We start from the raw sequence: 19865 nt of genomic DNA, 5'->3' as shown, positions 1-19865 counted from the left end.
AAAGCCCCAATTAACGTGTCACCAGGGATCCCAAACCAGCCGGTCGCCGTCTCCATCTCTAACCGGCCCCGCGTCCGGGTGGAGGAACGCTCCACCTCTCCTCCCTGATCGCTGGGGCTTCACCCCCGGGATCAGGCCGGTACGGGCCTGCGTATCGCTGTGTTGTTTCCCGCCTTTGTGTGGCGCTCTGGCCTTGTCCTTCTGAGTCTCTCTCTGCTGGCTGCCTCCATTTGTCTCCACTGATGGAGAGTAATTGCAAAGCAAACACATCTTCTCTGCCACATTGAGCAAGGCCTCATGCTCCCGGGCTCGGGCAGACACACAGCTGAACACTGAGACCCAGACAGCCAGACAGACGGGCGAGGGAGGGAGAGAGAGAGAGGGGGAGAAAGAGAGGGGGGGGTGGAGAGAGAGAGAGAAGGTGTAAAGGAGGGAGAGGGAGAGAGAGAGAGAGAGAGAGAGAGGGGGGGGGGGGAGGGGAGGGAGAGGGAGGAGAGAAAGAGAGGGGGGAAAGAGAGAGAAGGAAAGAAGGTGGAAGGGAGAAAGGAGAGTGAGAGTGAGAGAAAGAGAGAGAGAGAGCGGTGGTTGGGAGAGGAATAACTTCAGAGTAAAGTGCGTCAGTACTTGCATTATATATGCAGAGTGTTAAAAAGTGTTATGTTAGGGAAAGCGATGCAGTCGGATTGAAAGTGACTACAAGGCGCATAGGGGAGACGGGGGAGAAACAGAGATGAGGGTGAGGAGAGGTGAGGAGGGGTGAGGGGGGGCCGCCAGATGGAAACTCATTCCAAGAACATTAGGAGGAGGCATCTGGGAACACATTGCCTTGGAAAGAAGATAATTATAGCATGGTTTTAAGAGCCATCTTGAAAAAAAATGTTGGAGGTACAAAAACGTGCTGTTGCTCCGACTCCAGAACCGCCGGGTTCATCAGACACCTAGGCCTGATACATAAATCAAACTCTCAACCGTTGAGAGGGTGCTACCAGATTCACAAGCAAAGTGTAACTATGTGTAAATATTTGATGTATAATGTATTAATTTCTGTGGTGCAATGCAACCACAACATTTAAAGCTAAACCTCAGCGTTCTCCGTCCTGTCGTTCAGGCAGTTCACTGCTGGCATTGGCCCTCAGGCCCCGACTCGTATTGCGATCCATGTTCCAGGGTTCCATCCATGTAATTATCAGATGGGTAATGCATATGCGGGGGATTAATAGATGTGCTTTAGTTCAAGCACAGGTCACGTTTGCTGTAAACCGCTCAGCAGATGGACTGGACAGGGGAAGAGGGTTGGCACGGCACGCCATTCACCCCAGGGCTGATAGATGTCTGTTTTCAGAATGGTGCGTTCTCAGTTTCAGCGGTGACTATTCTGCCGGTTAAGTTAAGTGTGAATGACGGGGTCGTTAATTAGTGTAACAGATATGATATAAAACTTTAATTAATTAACAAGTGTGGTATAATTTCATTGTGCGCTTTAGTGGCGTCAATTCATGTATTTCATATTTGTGTGCATTGCTCTGGATGACATTTTTCAGTTAAAAAGGTGTTTGATAAAAATATGTTCATTTTAATGATAAAATTCATTAATTGAACATACTTGATTGATTCTTGATTGATCGAGTATGAATACAGTTTGATCATAGCTTATGGACATATCATATTTGCATATCATTGCAAATGAGGGTCACCCCTCAATTGATCTTTCGAGTATAAATAAAGGTTAAATGAAATTAAATGAAATAACAGTGGCAGTTTACTAGTTGGCTAATTTTTACTGAACATTCTACAAGTTAAAAGTAAGCAGAGATTTTCTCACCAGAAAATAAATAGCAGCTATATAAGTGGAACCGTTTTCTATTTTTTTTTCTGCCTGGCAGCACGTTCCCTAGTTGAACCCCGTTTAAACACGAGCCAGGATAGGGGAACACGGCTGTGATTGAGTGTACCCCTGCACCTTATTAGACAGCTTCATTACAGCCCAGACACCTATTTCACAAATTACCTGTACAATTAGATCAGGGGGCCTTTGCTTTAGTAGAAAATTAAGTTTCCCCCCATCCACAGCAAATAGAAAATTGCACTTATTACATTCAATGTCATTTAAAGAAATGCAAAATATATGTAATTTGTGTGCACTTAAAACACACACACGCACACACACACACACACACACACACACACACACACACACACACACATCCATCATCCATTATGAGAAAACACTTAACATTAACTTTAATAGTCTATTATGTTGTTTGAGTTGGATCCTTTGTGCAGGAGCCTTGCACACTTCTCCCTGGCTGGCCTGGGCTTCTCTGCTGCTTACTTCTGCTTCATTGATGATGCATAACTAGTATTAAAGTATTAAATGCCCAGTGCATACTAGCATACAGCTATTATTCAAATAGTGCGGGTTTAGAAGAAAAAAGTCCTTAAAAGTACCACGTTATGCATTTGAAGGAACAATGTGTCTCTTCAGCAAAAAGCTATTTGATCTTATACATGTAAGCGTTTGTGTGTGTGTGTGTGTGTGTGTGTGTGTGTGTGTGTGTGTGTGTGAGCGTGTGTAGGAATGCATGCGTGTGTATGTGCGTGAATGCACGCGTGTGTATCCGTGTGTTTGCGTGCATGTATAGTCTTGGTCACAAAATATGTTCTTTAGCACCATCTTGTGACTAAACAGTTCAACTGCCTCAATAACAAAAAAATAATTGTCGAGTTAAATGATGAACATCATTTATCATGACCATCATTTATTTGAACAAGAAACACAGGTGACATGAGCCACAATGGAAAACATTTAATTTCAGTGTTTTGAATTCAGAAATGTCAGATAATATTAGTGATAATATATTTGACAGGTAGTGGTACTTGGACGTGACCTTGCATATATTACCCAGACACATAGCTAAGGACGTGACCTATGAAGAAGAAGATTTAAACCCAAAGCAAAGTGGTTGGAAATCCTAAGCCATCCTAAGAAACCACAGCGTAACCTGCTGTCAGGGAATGTTACGAAAGGCGACTACATGGCAAAGACAAGCTGCACAGAAAGACACTTAGACAAACCATTTCACTCCAGAGACAGAGGTACAACAGTCTGAGGACAATACACCACCTGTACAGAAAGCAGCACGACCGAAAACCAAGCCTAAGTGATCAGCTCATCATTGTCTTTGTCGTCGATCAGACGTTTGGAGTAAAAAAGAGAAACAACTGCGATGTGTGTGACGGCGATGCTATTGACAAAACACAAATGATGAATCTTTTATAAATAATTCTACAGGGTACTAATTCATTCATTTCCAAGTGATGCTTTTAATGCAACAGCAAACGTAAAAAAAACAGAGCTAAAGCCAAGGTTTCAGATTGGAATTATATTTAGCCTGTTTCCCATTCTGCCAGGGAAGCACATGGGACCACTACCCCACCGCCGTGATACATGTAGCCTGTAATGGCTCCCTCTCCCTCGCTTCAATAGCAAATATCCGTTCCTCCTCCATTACCGGTCGGTCCTACAATGCTACATTAGCGTTAAGCGTTTCCCTCTCTCTCTCTCTCTCTCTCTCTCTCTCTCTGGACGGGGGCTGGTGTCTAGACGTTACGCAGCAGCCACGTCGGGGGGGAGAAGGAGAACTGGGAGAAGTAGTTCCACCACCAGGGCTTCTCCTGGCGCTCCAGGCTCGGCTCGCCGCGCTCCACCACGCTGTAGCTCTCAAACTGGTTGTAGGGGTCAAAACGCTCCCAAGAGTCGGCCATCGGGAAGAGATGGTCATCGATGTCTGGCTCCAGCGGAACCTGATGGAGGAGGGGGGAGGGGGGGGGGGAGGAGGAGGGGAGGAGGGGAGGAGAGGAGGAAGGGAGGAGGGAAGAGATAGTAGGGGAGGAGTAAGGGAGGAGGGGAGGAGGGAGGGAAGGAGGAGGGGAGGGGGGAAGGGAGGGAGAAGGAAGGGGGAAGGATGGAGAAAGGAGAGAGGGAGGATGGAGGAGGAAGAGGGGGAGGGAGGAAGGGAGGAGGGAAGAGATAGTAGGGGAGGAGTAAGGGAGGAGGGGAGGAGGGAGGGAAGGAGGAGGGGAGGGGGGAAGGGAGGGAGAAGGAAGGGGGAAGGATGGAGAAAGGAGAGAGGGAGGAAGGAGGAGGAAGAGGGGGAGGGAGGAGGGGAGGAGGAGGGAAGAGGAGGGAGGAGGAGGGAGGAGAAGGGGAAGGAGGAGGCACAGAGGAGGGGAGGGAGGAGGGAGGACACATAAAGGAAAGGAAGGAAGGAATAGGAACAAGGTTGTAGACGAGGATGCTGATGAGGACAGCAGTGATGCTGAACGATCACGTCATCCCTTTGATTCAAATTGAGAGACTTTCTCATATCCTTCTACTCCACCGAAGATATTGATTGTTGTAGATTGATTTAGAAAAGAAAGCCACGGTGATTTGAGACGCGGTTGAACGGGTTTCATGCACTTTAAATGACTCTGACCAAACTTGGCAGCAGCAGTAGATACAAAAAAAGTTACGAATAGACACGACCACCGCGACAACCACCTCAAGACACAATCTAAGACCATCTACGTCTAAACACCCACGTGCCGTACACAACACACGACACAGTGCATGAGTTCACCTTTTTCAGGACAAAGTCGACCACCCCGGCCTTGACCATGTTGTGGGGCAGGCGGACGCGCTTGGAGACCCGGGAGTAGCCCTTGGCCGTGGCCGTCAGGATGTGGGTCCCGGGGTTGAGGAGTCGCCAGTAGTCCCCGTCCTCCGCTGGAGGAAGTCACGTGACACCGGCGCGGAGATGAGGACCGAGGTCAATGGACTGCATTTATACAACGCTTTTCTAACCAGTGGCCGCTCAAAGGCGCTTTACAATAGTGCCTCACATTCACCCATTCATGCACACATTCACACATAGAAGGCGGTGTGTCAGCCACGCAGGGCGACAGCCAGCTCAGTCAGGAGCAGTCAGGGTGAGGGCGTCTCGCTCAGGGGACACCTCGACACTCAGCTTAGGAGGAGCCGGGGATTGAACTAGCAACGTTCCAGTTACCAGCCGACACCGCTCTACCTCCTGAGCCACATGCCGCCCCTTGTAATGTGTAAACACTGGACCAAACTAGAAGAGAAGGCTGGAGAGGGTCAAGGGTGGAGATCTACACAACACAACACAACACAACTCATCCCGCAAGAGACTCAAGGCTCTCTTGTTCAGAGTTCACCTGGTCTCTGCATAGCCTCTCCCCTAACCCACCGCCCCTTCTCCTCCCTTACACTCCCAAAAGGCCCTCTTACGCAATTATTGTATGTTTGTACGTTTTGCCCCTTAAACATAGTACTTAGCACCGTGTAGCATCTTATCCTAGCTATCTTTGTTGTATACAGGGAATGGGTTAACCTAGTGATTGTTAGTGCTTGGCACTTGGTTCTATGAACATCCTTACTGTACCGACAGATAGATTGGTGTTTCTCTTTCGTTTGACAAATGTACTTATTGTAAGACCATTTGGATATAAGCGTCTGCTTAACGCCCTGAATGTAAATGTAAATGGCACTCATTGCACGTGTATGAATACTGTGACCATACAGAGGAACCCAAGGTGAGGACAACCTCGGGTAGGATTCCCCCACGCAGGCGACTCTGTGACCTGGGGATGAGGAGGAGGAGGGCGCGTCTACCTGTGGTCACGTCCTTCCTGATTCCCCTGACGGAGATGGTGGCTCCTTTGATCCCATAGCCGTCCATGTCCCTCACCACTCCCTTAATCCCACGGTGGACCTGGGAGGAGGAGACACGTCTCAGTCACGCTGCTCAACCAAACTAATACTGGATGACTCACGCCTCGTTCACACTACCTCCGTCCGTCAACGGATGACGGAGGGCATGTCTGGCGTATGGGGGAGTAGTCTTTGTGGACGCAGCCTGCCTGCCAATCAAATCTCTGTCCACGTACAGGGGAAACACTCTCCTTGCGCTCTCCTTGCACCAGGCGTTATAAAGCAGTTATACAGTAGCGGCACACTAGTGTATTTACATAACCGCGATCTGATTGGCCAATGGACCCGTCGCTTCCCGAAAAGTTGAACATTTCTCAACTTTTGACGCAGGCCACGGCGCCCAAAGAACGGACGGACCCACAATGCATTTCGAGGGTGCCCCATGCAAAGTCAATGGGATGCGTCCGTTGACGGAGGTAGTGCGCAAGAGGCGTCAGTCTCAGTCACTCTGCTAAACCAAACTAATACCTGATGACTCGGTCTCAGTCACTCTGCTAAACCAAACTAATGCCTGATGACTCAGTCTCAGTCACTCTGCTAAACCAAACTAATGCCTGATGACTCAGTCTCAGTCACTCTGCTAAACCAAACTAATACCTGACGACTCAGTTTCACTGTCACTGCTAATTGTTAAACCAAACTTATGCCGTTTAGCCTCACAGACAAACAGAGAACCCTCACCGACTCCATGAAGCTGAGCAGGGCCTCCTTGTTGCGTTTCCACTCGGGGTACAGCTCTCCCTCCGAGGGGAACTTATCACAGCCCAGCTCCACCGTGATCTCCATACAGTTGGTGTGCAGGTAGTTGAAGTCCGACATGCCTGCGGCCAGGACAGAGGTTGAGAACGGGAACGCAAATCCATGGAGAACAACTTATTTTTAGGACACTTTGGCCTGCCAAAAATAATAATTTGCATAGAATTGTGCATTATAGGTACGATTCATATTTCCAACAACAACAATCCTTCATGTCCCGGGTCTGAATGACTCTCAGGCATGTGCTGAGTGTCAGGGCTGATGTTTGGGGTCCCTCACCGCCTGCGAAGCTGTACCATAAAGCCCCGTTGATGATACCCCCGTTCCGGTAGAAGGAGGCGCCACAGCGGTCCGTGTCGTTGTTGGACATGGTGGTGTGGGAGTCTGCGTAGGTGCGGGCCAGGTGCTTGAAGGCCTGGCCATCACCGCCATCACAGGGAGGGCAGTGGGAGGGAAGGGGAACGCAACAACATTGAGCCACAGCTACGTGCATGTATTTAGTTTGCATTTTATTCAGAGGTAAGTACGTCCTGGTACTTAAAAACAGTACTTGAAGTTAGTCCTTGGCACTTGGTTCTATGAACATCCTTACTGTACCGACAGAGATATATTGTTGTTTCTCTTTCTTCTGACAAATGTACTTATTGTAAGTCGTTTTGGATAAAACCGTCCATATATAAATGCCCTAAATGTAAATGTAAAGTAATACATAGATCGAGTGTTTTTAGGATATTTGCCCCATCCAAACTGCCCACCTCTATCCAGCTGTGATACTTTCAGTATGTTCTAGAACAGATGTGTCTGCCCCGCCCACCTGTTCATCTGGGGTCGGGGAGAACATCCTCTCCTCCTGCGGGTGTCGCGAGAAGTCGAACGGGTACGAGATAACGAGCTCCCCGCCGTGGAGGCTGGCGGACTGAACGAAAGGAATGGCGCGGATCCACTTCATCACTGCGTAGGTCTCTGGCGCCACCTACCGGCCAGGGAGAGAATTACATGAACAGCAAAGTTGACTATTATTAGTTTGCGTTCCAGCATAATGATGCTTACCCCCACTGCTACCACTGATAATATAATATTATAATATTATATAATACAATATTACAATATTACAATATTTTATTAATACTAGTAGTAATAATTATAATATAATTATAATAACATAATAACATAAATAACTGTACTTATAATAACAAAAACAGCAGCCACAGCACTATTCATATTAATATAGGTATAATAAAACTAACAATGTTAAACATAGTGTGCCAAATAGTAAAACATATAATAACGCATATTGCAACCTTGCGATATATATATATTGAAATAAAAACAACAATAATGATGACGATAATAAATTAATAATATTAATAATAATACAACATAATCTATATAACGTAACGGCTAATCACACTCACACCTGGTGGTATAATATGTCACCTTTAAATATAAAATATCTAATATGAACATTACTATATATTATTAAAAATACATAATCATCAGTCGGGAGCGGAGTGGCTTGGTCACCTTCCCGAACCAGAAGGAGTCGGGGATGGGGATGTGGTCGGTGCGGTAGTGTCGGCTGCGCCTGTTGCGGTACAGCACCGAGGTCAGGTCCGGAAAGTTCCGGTTCAGGTCGATGTTCTGAGCGTTGCCGCGTCCGTTGGTCCATCCGTTCAGTACGGGGCCCTGAGGAGTTCAGCCAGCTAGCACTGTTAGCACTGAGCTACATACCAGCTAGCCCTGTTAGCACTGAGCTACATACCAGCTAGCACAGTTAATGCAAAGCTACATATGCCAGCAAGCACTGTTAATACAGAGCTACATACGCCAGCAAGCACTGCTAATACAGAGCTACATACACCAGCTAGCACTGCTAATACAGAGCTACATACGCCAGCTAGCACTGCTAATACAGAGCTACATGACAGCTAGCACTGCTAATACAGAGCTACATGACAGCTAGCACTGTTAATACAGAGCTACATGACAGCTAGCACTGTTAATACAGAGCTACACACGCCAGCTAGCACTGCTAATACAGAGCTACATACGCCAGCTAGCACTGCTAATACAGAGCTACATACACCAGCTAGCACTGCTAATACAGAGCTACATACGCCAGCTAGCACTGCTAATACAGAGCTACATACACCAGCTAGCACTGCTAATACAGAGCTACATACGCCAGCTAGCACTGCTAATACAGAGCTACATACGCCAGCTAGCACTGTTAATACAGAGCTACACACGCCAGCTAGCACTGCTAATACAGAGCTACATACACCAGCTAGCACTGCTAATACAGAGCTACATACGCCAGCTAGCACAGTTCCGGTTCAGGTCGATGTTCTGAGCGTTGCCGCGTCCGTTGGTCCATCCGTTCAGTACGGGGCCCTGAGGAGGAGTTCAGCCAGCTAGCACTGTACTAGCACTGCAGAGCTACATACGCCAGCTAGCACTGCTAATACAGAGCTACATGACAGCTAGCACTGTTAATACAGAGCTACACACGCCAGCTAGCACTGTTAATACAGAGCTACATGACAGCTAGCACTGCTAATACAGAGCTACATGACAGCTAGCACCGTTAATACAGAGCTACATGACAGCTAGCACTGTTAATACAGAGCTACACACGCCAGCTAGCACTGCTAATACAGAGCTACATACACCAGCTAGCACTGCTAATACAGAGCTACATACGCCAGCTAGCACTGCTAATACAGAGCTACATACGCCAGCTAGCACTGCTAATACAGAGCTACATACGCCAGCTAGCACTGCTAATACAGAGCTACATACGCCAGCTAGCACTGCTAATACAGAGCTACATACACCAGCTAGCACTGCTAATACAGAGCTACATACGCCAGCTAGCACTGCTAATACAGAGCTACATACACCAGCTAGCACTGCTAATACAGAGCTACATACGCCAGCTAGCACTGCTAATACAGAGCTACATACGCCAGCTAGCACTGTTAATACAGAGCTACACACGCCAGCTAGCACTGCTAATACAGAGCTACATGCACCAGCTAGCACTGCTAATACAGAGCTACATACGCCAGCTAGCACAGTTCCGGTTCAGGTCGATGTTCTGAGCGTTGCCGCGTCCGTTGGTCCATCCGTTCAGTACGGGGCCCTGAGGAGGAGTTCAGCCAGCTAGCACTGTACTAGCACTGCAGAGCTACATACGCCAGCTAGCACTGCTAATACAGAGCTACATGACAGCTAGCACTGTTAATACAGAGCTACACACGCCAGCTAGCACTGTTAATACAGAGCTACATGACAGCTAGCACTGCTAATACAGAGCTACATGACAGCTAGCACCGTTAATACAGAGCTACATGACAGCTAGCACTGTTAATACAGAGCTACACACGCCAGCTAGCACTGCTAATACAGAGCTACATACGCCAGCTAGCACTGCTAATACAGAGCTACATACACCAGCTAGCACTGCTAATACAGAGCTACATACACCAGCTAGCACTGCTAATACAGAGCTACATACGCCAGCTAGCACTGCTAATACAGAGCTACATACGCCAGCTAGCACTGCTAATACAGAGCTACATACGCCAGCTAGCACTGCTAATACAGAGCTACATACGCCAGCTAGCACTGCTAATACAGAGCTACATGACAGCTAGCACTGCTAATACAGAGCTACATGACAGCTAGCACTGTTAATACAGAGCTACATGACAGCTAGCACTGTTAATACAGAGCTACACACGCCAGCTAGCACTGTTAATTGGTTATTTCATTTTAGGAAAACACATAAGAAATATCAATTCAGTATGAATATGGGTAAATTGAGGAGTTAAATGAATTGAGTAAAAATGTTAAGATGTTAAAGATGATGACCATGTATCCGATGTTGTATGTTAAGACACAACCTTACAAATGTGTAATACTGTACACATTTATTTAATGCCCAATCTATTTTACTATTATGCAAAGATAGATTATAAATATTTTCCCATATTTTACATTCATAAAAATATGGCAAAAACAACTACTGCAAATCATTGGAAATACATTTGTCAAATATTTTAGACAAATGTATTTTTCTCTAAATTGGATTATTCCATCTTCACACATTCACTTATTGCTTGAACAGTTCCTTAAAACTACCAAAGCAGTTGATTCAGAAACCCAGACAGACAGACCATGCATCATTGTCTATCAGTAGGCTTAACTAAATCAACATAGTGCATTGCATTGAGTTTGATGCAGTTTAACATAAATATTATAACTCATATTAGAAAAATATTCAGAGAATATTTTTTAAATTTTAGCATGCAATATAAAATGTACCTTGCAGTGCATTTAATATTGCTATGCAGCTGTCTTAAATATAAAAATATATGTGCATACCATGCACAGTCCATAATCTATCTGCATGCAGAGCTTCGCTAAGATGTGTGGGGAACATCTGAGGCACTTTTAAACATTGGAAGGTTATGTCAGTCTGGCATGATGTTGAATGAATAGGAAAGGAAAGGATAGGTGTAGGAAATGGAAAAGTCCCATTTGCACTGCATGCACTTCACCAAAAAGACCAGGAAATCCCAACTGGAAAAACTAGTGATCGAAATGGCAAACCCGAGGGGATACAGCAGGGGGCGCTAGTGGCCACAGTTCCTCAGACGGTTCGGTTGGATAAGGTCAGCTTCAGGGTTACGTTAGATTGGAGCTACCCGTTCATGCTGCTGATTTTGGCATGTAGATGAACTTATAGGGTCTACACGGTATAAGTCTACAATTTTAAAGCATTAGGCCTACATTATTATTAAAGAGGACCTAAAGAGATCCCTTCACAATATTATAAATTATCTGTGTCTACTAGTTATGACATAGTACCCATATGTCCTTCATCCATAATACTATATCATCAAATCATTCTTGATGTATTTTTAAAAATGGAAATTCTACCACCATTTCCCAACATTGACTTCCAACCAAGCCATAAGGCTACTCAATAATCTGCCCTCCTGAGACCTATTAATATATAATACAACCCAAGTACATAACAACCACCCCACGCCAAAGAACACAACCCCCTTTCCTTCCTCCACCTCAGCTCTCGTCTTAAGGAAACGGACCACCAGACAGACAGACAGACAGACAGGCAGACAGGCAGACAGACAAACAGGCAGACAGACAGGCAGACAGACAGACAGGCAGACAGAAAGACAGACCGAGAGACAGTAAGAACAGCCATGCGGGACAGAGGCGGATAATGGCAAGTTTATCTTTCTTTTTTCCTCAATCTTAACAGTATTTACTTCCTGCCGGGGGTTGAGCTCCGGGTCACTGCTGTCCTCTACCTCGGCGGCGGCCAGCTCGTATCCGTCGGGGTTCATGGAGGCCAGGATGTGGATGCGCGTGCTGTTGACCAGCGCCTGCACGCGCTCGTTGCCCAGTGAGTACTCGGAACACAGGTACTGGGCCAGGTAGATGAGCAGCTGGCGGCCCAGCACCTCGTTACCGTGCATGTTGCCCACCAGCTTGATCTCAGGCTCCACTGGGAGGGGGGGGAGGAGAAGAGGAAGGTGAGGCAGACCACAATCAACCGAGTGCTCAACGGCAACACAAGAAGAAACATAACAACAATACATTTGTGAAGCCTATTCATATTTGTCAATAAATGTTTTGAAATTTGACTAGTAATCACTGGACATAGTAAGCTTTTACAAAATATATTCTAAGTGACAAATAAAAACAAGTTTGGTTATTTTTGTTAAAATCTTATTGACCCCCCACATTTAACTACTGAAGCTTTCAGGGGGTCTCAAGTGTCAATCAAGTGGTCCGGCCCCCCCCCCGTAACCCTCTTCATATCACACCCTGCTCATGTTTGAGGACCTCACTGTACATCAACAACAGCTGTTACCACGACGACTAGGACCAGACTCACTGAGCTCATGTTGCCCGGGGTTACGGGAGAACTCGATGGCCAGCAGGTCGCGGCCCTCGCTGCTGCGGCCCAGGCTGTAGACCTGGGCGATCTGCGAGCACTTGGCGGCCGTGCGCTTCAGCACGCCGTACATCTGGGAGTTGGTGGCGTAGGTGAACTGGATGATGGTGCTGGGCTCCTCCGGGGACAGGCTGGCGAACGACTGCTCCTGTCTGGCTGGAAGAGGGAGGGAGGAGGGAGGAGGGAGGAGGTGGAGGAGGAGACACATGAGACAAGGTAAAGAGAGGAGGAGGAGGAGACACATGAGCGAGGAGGAAGAAACAAAGTAAAGAGAGGAGGAGGAGGAGACAAGGTGAGGAGAAGAGGAGGAGGAGACAAGGTAAAGAGAGGAGGAGAAAAGACAAGGTAAGGAGAAGATACGATGTACAATTAGAACATTTGTCAGAAGAAAGAGAAACAACAATATATCTCTGTGAGTACAGTAAGGATGTTCATAGAACCAAGTGCCAAGCACCAAGAACCAAGTGCTAACCATCACTAGGTTAACCCATTCCCCGTATACTACAAAGATAGCGAGGATAAGATGCTACTATTTTTTTTTTTGTGCCAGGACATACAACATACATTAAGTGCGCAAGAGGGGTGTGGGGGGGGGCGGGTAAGGGGGGAGGCCATACAGATCTATTAGTCTGCACACCGGGTTAGGTTAGTGACCTTTCAGGCCGGCCAGGGGGTCGTAGCAGCCCTCCTCCTTGCTGGCGAAGAAGCGGTCGCAGTCCAGGAAGTAGGGCCAGGCCATGTCGATGGACTCGAAGGCGTGGCCGCAGTGCCGGCGCAGCTCCTCGCACGTGCTGCGGCACGGCTTGACGGCGCGGTCGCCCTGGCAACGGGGGGCCAGCACGGAGCAGCCCACCAGCCGGATGTCGGGGGAGCACTCGCCGTTGAGCAGGCCGTGGACCACCGTCAGCAGGAGGTACTCCGCGCCGGACTCGGCCTCCAGCTGGGTGCGGTGGCCCAGGATGTTGGGGTAGATGGTCCTGTGAGGGGGGGAGGGAGGGAGGGAGGGAGGGAGGGAGAGAGAGGGGGAGGAATTAGGGAGGCGTTAGGGAGGCATGTGGCCCGGGATGTTGGGGTAGATGGTCCTGTGAGGGGGGGGAGGGAGGGAGGGAGAGAGAGGGGGAGGAATTAGGGAGGCGTTAGGGAGGCATGTGGCCCGGGATGTTGGGGTAGATGGTCCTGAGGGGGGGAGGGAGGGAGGGAGGGAGGGAGAGAGGGAGGGAGGAATTAGGGAGGCGTTAGGGAGGCATGTGGCCCGGCATGTTGGGGTAGATGGTCCTGAGGGGGGGAAGGAGGGAGGGAGGGAGGGAGGGGGAGGCATTAGGGCGGCATGTGGCTCAGGAGGTAGAGCAGGTTGGATGGTCACCGGAGGGTTGCTAGTTCGATCCCCCGGCTCCTCCTGGCAGAGTGTCGAGGTGTCCCTGTGCAAGAAGCCGATCCTAAATGCTCCTGACGAGCTGGCTGTCGCCTTAAATCGCTGACACCGCCGTCGGTGTGTGTATTTGTGCATGAATGGGTGAATTTGGAAGACAGCCTGTGACATGAGCAGACATAGCTCAATGTGTGTTGTTATTAGTGTGTATATCAGTGGGTGTGATGTGTTGTTAATAGTGTGTTATCAGTGGGTGTGGTGTGTTGTTATTAGTCTGTATATGAGTGTGTGTGTGTGTGTGTGTGTGGGGGGGGGGGGGGGGGGGACCCACCTGGAGTAGTCCATGTTATTGCAGTAGCCCAGGTTCAGCTCTGTGCATGTGGCTATGGGGAAAAAGGTTTCAATAGTTGGTTTACATTTACATTTACATTTAGGGAATTTAGCAGACGCTTTTATCCAAATCGACTTACTTTTGTCAGAGTGCATTTTTCAGAAGAAAGAGAAACAACATTTTAATAGAACCTACGTTTTTCTTCAACCGCTGCATTGTCACTGCACGGTCCTGTGAAATATAAAATAGCAAAAAAGTCGAATCAGTAGATCCAACATCTGTCCCTCATGCAGGGAGGAGAAGATCCGCTAGGGGGCGATAGATTCAAGCGTGGCAACAGCCAAGCTGGGCAGGGATAAGATAACTAACAACATACTTCGCGAACAGCTTTAGTGAGTCAATGGATGTAATGCGTTAATACGTTCAACGTGTTCACAACAACATCTGAAAGCTGGTTTAAATTTTGACAAACACTGATTTTCGTCGTAAACGAAGATCAATGCATGACAGCGAGGCAACATGCGCCGTATCTAAACTCGAAATGTGTTCTAAAGTGTGTAATAAACGATGCATTCGTCTCATTCCAACACCTTTACTGCACAAAGCACCGGATATCAGACACATTATCGCCGTGCAAGTACCTACTAGTAAAGACTTTAAAAGTACTTTTTTTACAAACTCAGAATATTTTAAGATAGTTGACCTTACCCACGTTATCACCCGTCCCGCAGTGCTGCGGTGGGGCGCACCAACACTGAGTGAGCGAAAGAAAGAGCACGATTTGTGCGAAATGCATGTTGCAGTATTACGCAGCCGAGCAGGGGTTTGTGATGTGGCACTGAGTCCAGTCTGCGTGTGGACCTCCAACTTCCCTCCTGCAATCAACCACCAGCGGTTACCTCGTTCCTTTGTTTTCGCGGAGCATCCCTTCACCGACAGATGTGTGGCCCTGCCGAGAATTATGGCTTTGAATCTGCAGCGATCATGTTACACAGCAAATGGGAACACTCGGGCCAGAGCGCTGGGGAGGGAAGGTTCTTGTCGAGGGTGGGATAAGCACGTTTATTTGAGTTTTGTTTGACGTCAATGGTGATCGTGGTTATGACTTTACGCATGAAACATACAAAAATAAAGAGTCCAATGAGACCAATTCCTTTAATACAAAAAAGCTATACTCATAACATGACTCAGGTAGTGTTTTTCAGAGCAGTGTGGAAAGAACACATTGCAACTGATTGCTTCAGATCCGATCTGATTGCTTCAGATCCGATTTAGTCCACTTCATATGTGGTTCTAGAGCATGTGAGGAACAGTCAGCAAGAAGATCAGATCTTCATTGAGCACCAAGCCCTGAAGCCTTCGTGGTTCCAGAGGCAAACCAGTTCATTCAGGCGGTGGCGTGCCAACACACAGCATGTACTTCAGTAAAAGACACATCATCATCATCATCACAGCCCCATTTGACCAGGGCTATCCTTCACACTTCACCGCGTTGTGCTCTGTGTCTCTGGCGTCAAACCAAACACCTAAGGAGGTGTCCGCCCTTCAGAAGAATCTGCTCAGTCTTGGGGGACTCTGGTAGTCCCGTCCACGTCCGTCATGCTGCTGGCGCTGTGGGTGGAGAAGGAGTAGCGGTCCCGTCTCAGGATGCGGTGGCTGATGCTGACCAGGGCGGAGCGGTACTGCTGGCGGAGCAGCGAGTAGACGAAGGGGTCGCTGGCCGCCTTGGCGTAGGCCAGGCACTTGGTGGTGATGCCCCACGGACGGGGGACGTGGACCTGGGGCACCAGCTGGGTTATCCTGTGGACGGAGAAGGTAGAGAGCTGAAGGGCATGTGGCTCAGGAGGTAGAGCGGGTTGGCTGGTAACCGGAGGGTTGCTAGTTTGATCCCCGGCTCCTCCTCCTAGAAGTGAGTCGAGGTGTCCCCTGAGCGAGACGCCCTCACCCTGACTGCTCCTGACTGAGCTGGCTGTCGCCCTGCATGGTTGACTCCGCCCTCGGTGTGTGAATGTGTGAATGAATAAAGGCGTCAGCAAAATCCCCTGAATGTAAACAAATTGAAGACCTGGTTTGACTGTATCCTGTATATTTGGGTCATACACTGGTCCAGAGGTCTTCAACTTGTTCCAGGCCACGGACCCCTGGGCTGATGTGACACAGTGATGGACCCCCCCATTACATATTGATTTGCTTCACCACCACAAGTTAATGATTATTGTTTGGTCGACCCAAACTCTAGTGACGTTCACTAACACACCAAAAGCTCAATAATTAATAAACACCCACCCACACACACACGTACGCATACACACACACACACACACAAGATAACAACATGATCATAAAGTGCAGAGTGGTCTATAGTGTCATGCTTAGAAGTGACTCACTGGCTCAGCATCGTATACATGCATCATTACAATGTACATATTGAAATTTTTGGAAGAAAAAAATGTCTGTGATCAAATCATTTCAGGGACCCCCCGCAGAACCTCTGTGGAACCACTAGGGGCCGTGAACCCCCTGTTGAAGGTATGTGCTTTAATGTATCATAGAACTTCTGGGGACTGACTGTGATTAGTTAATAGTAATGGTGTGGTGGGGTGGCTATTGAGGTCTTCAGCCTGTAAGGTCCTTCAGCAAGACGGCTGAAACCTCCTTAATTCCCTTCTGCTCTAGTCACCGTCCGATTGGATGAAAGCAAGAAAAGTGTGTCTGTGTATGTGTGTGCACATGTGTATTCCAGTGTGTGTGTGTGTGTGTGTGTGCATGCGTGTGTGTTTGTGTAAGGATACATGAATCCAATATCTAATGGGTATGTGTTTAATGTAAATCCCCATAGCAGGTACCTTGTTATGACATATGGAGCGAAGCAAACTATAAAAGACCCGATGAAGAGGCAGATCTTCTTAGAGGCACGATGACTCCTCTTCCTCTGTTCTGCCAGACATCTTTCTTTAACACTGTAGAGAGAGAGAGAGACAGAGAGAGAGAGAGAGAGAGAGAGAGAGAGAGAGAGAGAGAGAGAGAGAGAGGTTTAGAGAGAACAGTGAGAAAGCTCCACCAATACTTGGACATAATATATCAACTGACATTCCGACATGCAGATAATTTATAATTTTTATTTATTATTATCAACACTTTAAACAAACATTTTGTCACATTTATGTGTGTATTGAAGATGTTATAATGCAGATTGTTTTATTTTACATTTTTGAGGAGTTCTTCATGCAGACCCAGTGTTTCCCATTGATCGTAATTTTGTGTGGGTTTAAATTGCTGGAGTCAACTTGAGATGTTTGGTTTGAATTTGAGAGAAAAAATATGCTATTTTTCTCTTAAAGAATTTTACCCCAGCTTCATTCTTGCTATCGTCTATGTGGAGATGTTAATCAGCCATGATTTTAGTTCAATTCCACCCTTCTCACGGTGATGACGTGTTCCGGAATGTGTCAGATGGCGAGCCATTTACATCCATTCTATACCAAACAAGTGTTCAGTAGCTCTCATAACTGATTATTTCGTTTTTTTCAGCACAAGTTAGCGCATACAAGATGCCCTTGCCAGGTAGTTTTAAAGAGCATTTGATTGATGCAAAGGTAAAATGCATGGCCACCTTAGAGGGTTTGTAACCCCCACGATATTTTAATAAACCAGGGGCCCCCAAACAACATTTTGCATAGAGTCCCCAAAAAGCTAGTCACGGCCCTGGACGTTACCATGGAAAACGTATCCCCCTTTACCTGGGCTGAATATCCACCAGCAGCAGCAGGGTCTGCACCGTGATGACGTCGATCCTCTTACAGTGGGACCTGGCCACACTCAGGACCTTGAGGTAGGAGAGGGTCATGACGGTGAGGCACAGCAGGAAGCCGCTGCCGTGCAGCACCGCGGTGAACGCCGCGAAGGCGCCCAGCTGCGAGGGTCCCACAGCGCTGCTGCTGCCGCTGCCGCCGTCCCTCTTCCCGCCGTAGTGCAGCGTGCACGAGGCGTAGGTTTGGCTGTAACCCCCCCAGGACATCAGCAGCTCCGAGAGGGAGAAGGCTGCGGAGTGCAGCCACGAATACCCAACTATGATGAAAGCCTCCCTCGGTCCCATCCGGGTGGAGTAGCTGAGGGGGAAGACCACGGCGACCCACCGGTCCACGCTCAGAGCCGCCATGGACAGCATCCCGTTGGAGGTGAGGAAGGTCTCCGAGAAGCTCACGGCCTTACAGTAAGCGTCCCCAAAGGGGTTCTCCCTGGTGGCGACCCCCACGAAGGTGGCCGGCATGTTGATGAGGGTGAGCAGGATGTTGGAGGAGGAGAGGTTGAGGACCAGTATCCCCGGCACGTGGGCGCGGATGTCTGCGCTCTGGAGGAAACAGAGCAGCACGGAGAGGTTGGAGACCAGCGAGACCACCGCCACCACCATGAGGACCAGCTCCAGGAGGAGCTCCGTGACGTTCATCTCATCTCGAGACGTCCCGCCGCGGACGATATTCCCAAGAGCCGCGAGAGAAGGTTCGCAAAACGCGCTAATTGGAAGTCATTACGCATTCGTGACGCAAAGTTGTTAGTTGTTGGAGTACAAAAAGGAAAGAGCTGTCCAGTGTGCTGAATCCTCGCACGGCTTCTTCTGTTTGTAAAATAACAAACCGTTTTTATCCATTTTAGTTATTTACGAGTGAAGTTAACTTCACCCCGGATCCATCGCCGTAAAGTGATGGAGTGCGGTGTGTGGTGAAGCCTACTTGGCATCTGACCATGAGAAGTGGCAAAGCTCTGCCAACCCAAAGATGATGACGCTCTCTAAGCGCGCACTGGTGAGTCTGCGCGCTTAGCACGTGCGGGTTCATGTGATCACTGCACTGAAGGCATTATTTAATTGTTTTGTAATACTTGCTTCAAAATACGTTAAGTAGCCTATACGATTATACCATTGTAGTAACTCTCATGATTAACACAATAGAATGTATTCAAGTAGGCTAGTAACCAGGATCCCACAGTACCAAAAAAAGACGTTTATTTCCCCGTGTGCGTAATACCTATCATCTGGCTCTCTGTCAATCTGTCCGTCTGCGCCACCTGAGATCAGAAGAACATCCCATACACTCACTCATCTCCTAGCAAACCCAAATCGGAGGATGATTCGAACATTAACTTTCTCACTGGTTGTAATACAATAACATGTGTTGATCAATTGTTGTTGTCTATTGTTATGTTGGGGATATAGTGATAATTGTGATAATCCTGAGAGAGAGAGAGAGAGAGAGAGAGAGAGAGAGAGAGAGAGAGAGAGAGAGAGAGAGAGAGAGGGGGGGGGGAGAGAGAGAGAGAGAGGGAGATGGGGAAAGAGGGGATCTCCCTCTCTCTCTCTCAATATATCTACACATTTCTGTGTAGGTCTATTGTTATGTTGGGGATATTGTGATAATAATGTATGCAACTTAATGTATTCTGTGTGTGAATTGTAAACCAAACATTGCTGCATCTTAAGAGCCCAACTAAGAGGATTCATTAAACAGGGCGAGCGGCGGAGCTGAACTGATCCGTGAAGCGTTGCAGGACCAGAGGACTGAGAACGCGTTAATAAGGGGAGGCGCTAATGAGCTAACGCTACAATAGAGCAGCAACACAGTAATGTCAAAGACCCGCATTAAGA

General features: G+C 47.8%; 2 protein-coding genes across 3 annotated transcripts; both read right to left on the bottom strand.

Annotated features, from left to right (window-relative positions):
• Positions 1 to 2866: 2866 nt before the first annotated feature.
• Positions 2867 to 15196, bottom strand: cpz (carboxypeptidase Z). Of its 2 annotated transcripts, XM_084465586.1 has the most exons (13): positions 14933 to 15196; positions 14420 to 14455; positions 14225 to 14276; positions 13179 to 13501; positions 12465 to 12680; positions 11833 to 12071; positions 8057 to 8218; positions 7347 to 7505; positions 6812 to 6947; positions 6458 to 6597; positions 5678 to 5777; positions 4623 to 4768; positions 2867 to 3804 (listed from the first exon to the last, which is right to left on the bottom strand). In XM_084465586.1, the coding sequence occupies exons 1-13, from the start codon at positions 15018 to 15020 to the stop codon at positions 3601 to 3603; spliced, it is 2001 nt and encodes a 666-aa protein (XP_084321712.1). In that variant the 5' UTR covers positions 15021 to 15196; the 3' UTR covers positions 2867 to 3600. The 2 variants fall into 2 exon arrangements, with proteins under 2 accessions (XP_084321712.1, XP_084321713.1); XM_084465587.1 differs by lacking the exon at positions 14933 to 15196 and having other exon boundaries at positions 14364 to 14456.
• Positions 15197 to 15749: 553 nt separating this feature from the next.
• On the bottom strand, positions 15750 to 18700 carry gpr78a (G protein-coupled receptor 78a). Its single transcript, XM_084465239.1, has 3 exons — positions 17965 to 18700; positions 17071 to 17184; positions 15750 to 16024 (listed from the first exon to the last, which is right to left on the bottom strand). Exons 1-3 carry the CDS (start codon positions 18669 to 18671, stop codon positions 15784 to 15786), a joined length of 1062 nt encoding a protein of 353 aa, XP_084321365.1. The 5' UTR covers positions 18672 to 18700; the 3' UTR covers positions 15750 to 15783.
• Positions 18701 to 19865: the final 1165 nt, after the last annotated feature.

This window comes from Micromesistius poutassou (assembly GCF_964030765.1).
Source record: "Micromesistius poutassou genome assembly, chromosome: 3".
In the NCBI taxonomy this organism is placed as follows: domain Eukaryota; kingdom Metazoa; phylum Chordata; class Actinopteri; order Gadiformes; family Gadidae; genus Micromesistius; species Micromesistius poutassou.
This window is presented reverse-complemented; position numbering and strand designations above follow the sequence as displayed.

What these genes read in the sequence shown, in the direction of transcription:
- cpz (XM_084465586.1), bottom strand. Translation starts at nt 15,020, where the DNA reads ATGCATTTCGCACAAATCGTGCTCTTTCTTTCGCTCACTCAGTGTTGG. An exon ending in ATGGTACAGCTTCGCAGGCG is followed by an intron (nt 6,598 to 6,811) that starts GTGAGGGACCCC and finishes TCCTGGCCGCAG; the next exon opens with GCATGTCGGACTTCAACTAC. An exon ending in TGCTCAGCTTCATGGAGTCG is followed by an intron (nt 5,778 to 6,457) that starts GTGAGGGTTCTC and finishes TCCTCCTCCCAG; the next exon opens with GTCCACCGTGGGATTAAGGG.
- gpr78a (XM_084465239.1), bottom strand. Translation starts at nt 18,671, where the DNA reads ATGAACGTCACGGAGCTCCTCCTGGAGCTGGTCCTCATGGTGGTGGCG. An exon ending in CTGGTGGATATTCAGCCCAG is followed by an intron (nt 17,185 to 17,964) that starts GTAAAGGGGGAT and finishes CTCTCTCTACAG; the next exon opens with TGTTAAAGAAAGATGTCTGG. An exon ending in GCTCCATATGTCATAACAAG is followed by an intron (nt 16,025 to 17,070) that starts GTACCTGCTATG and finishes CTCCGTCCACAG; the next exon opens with GATAACCCAGCTGGTGCCCC.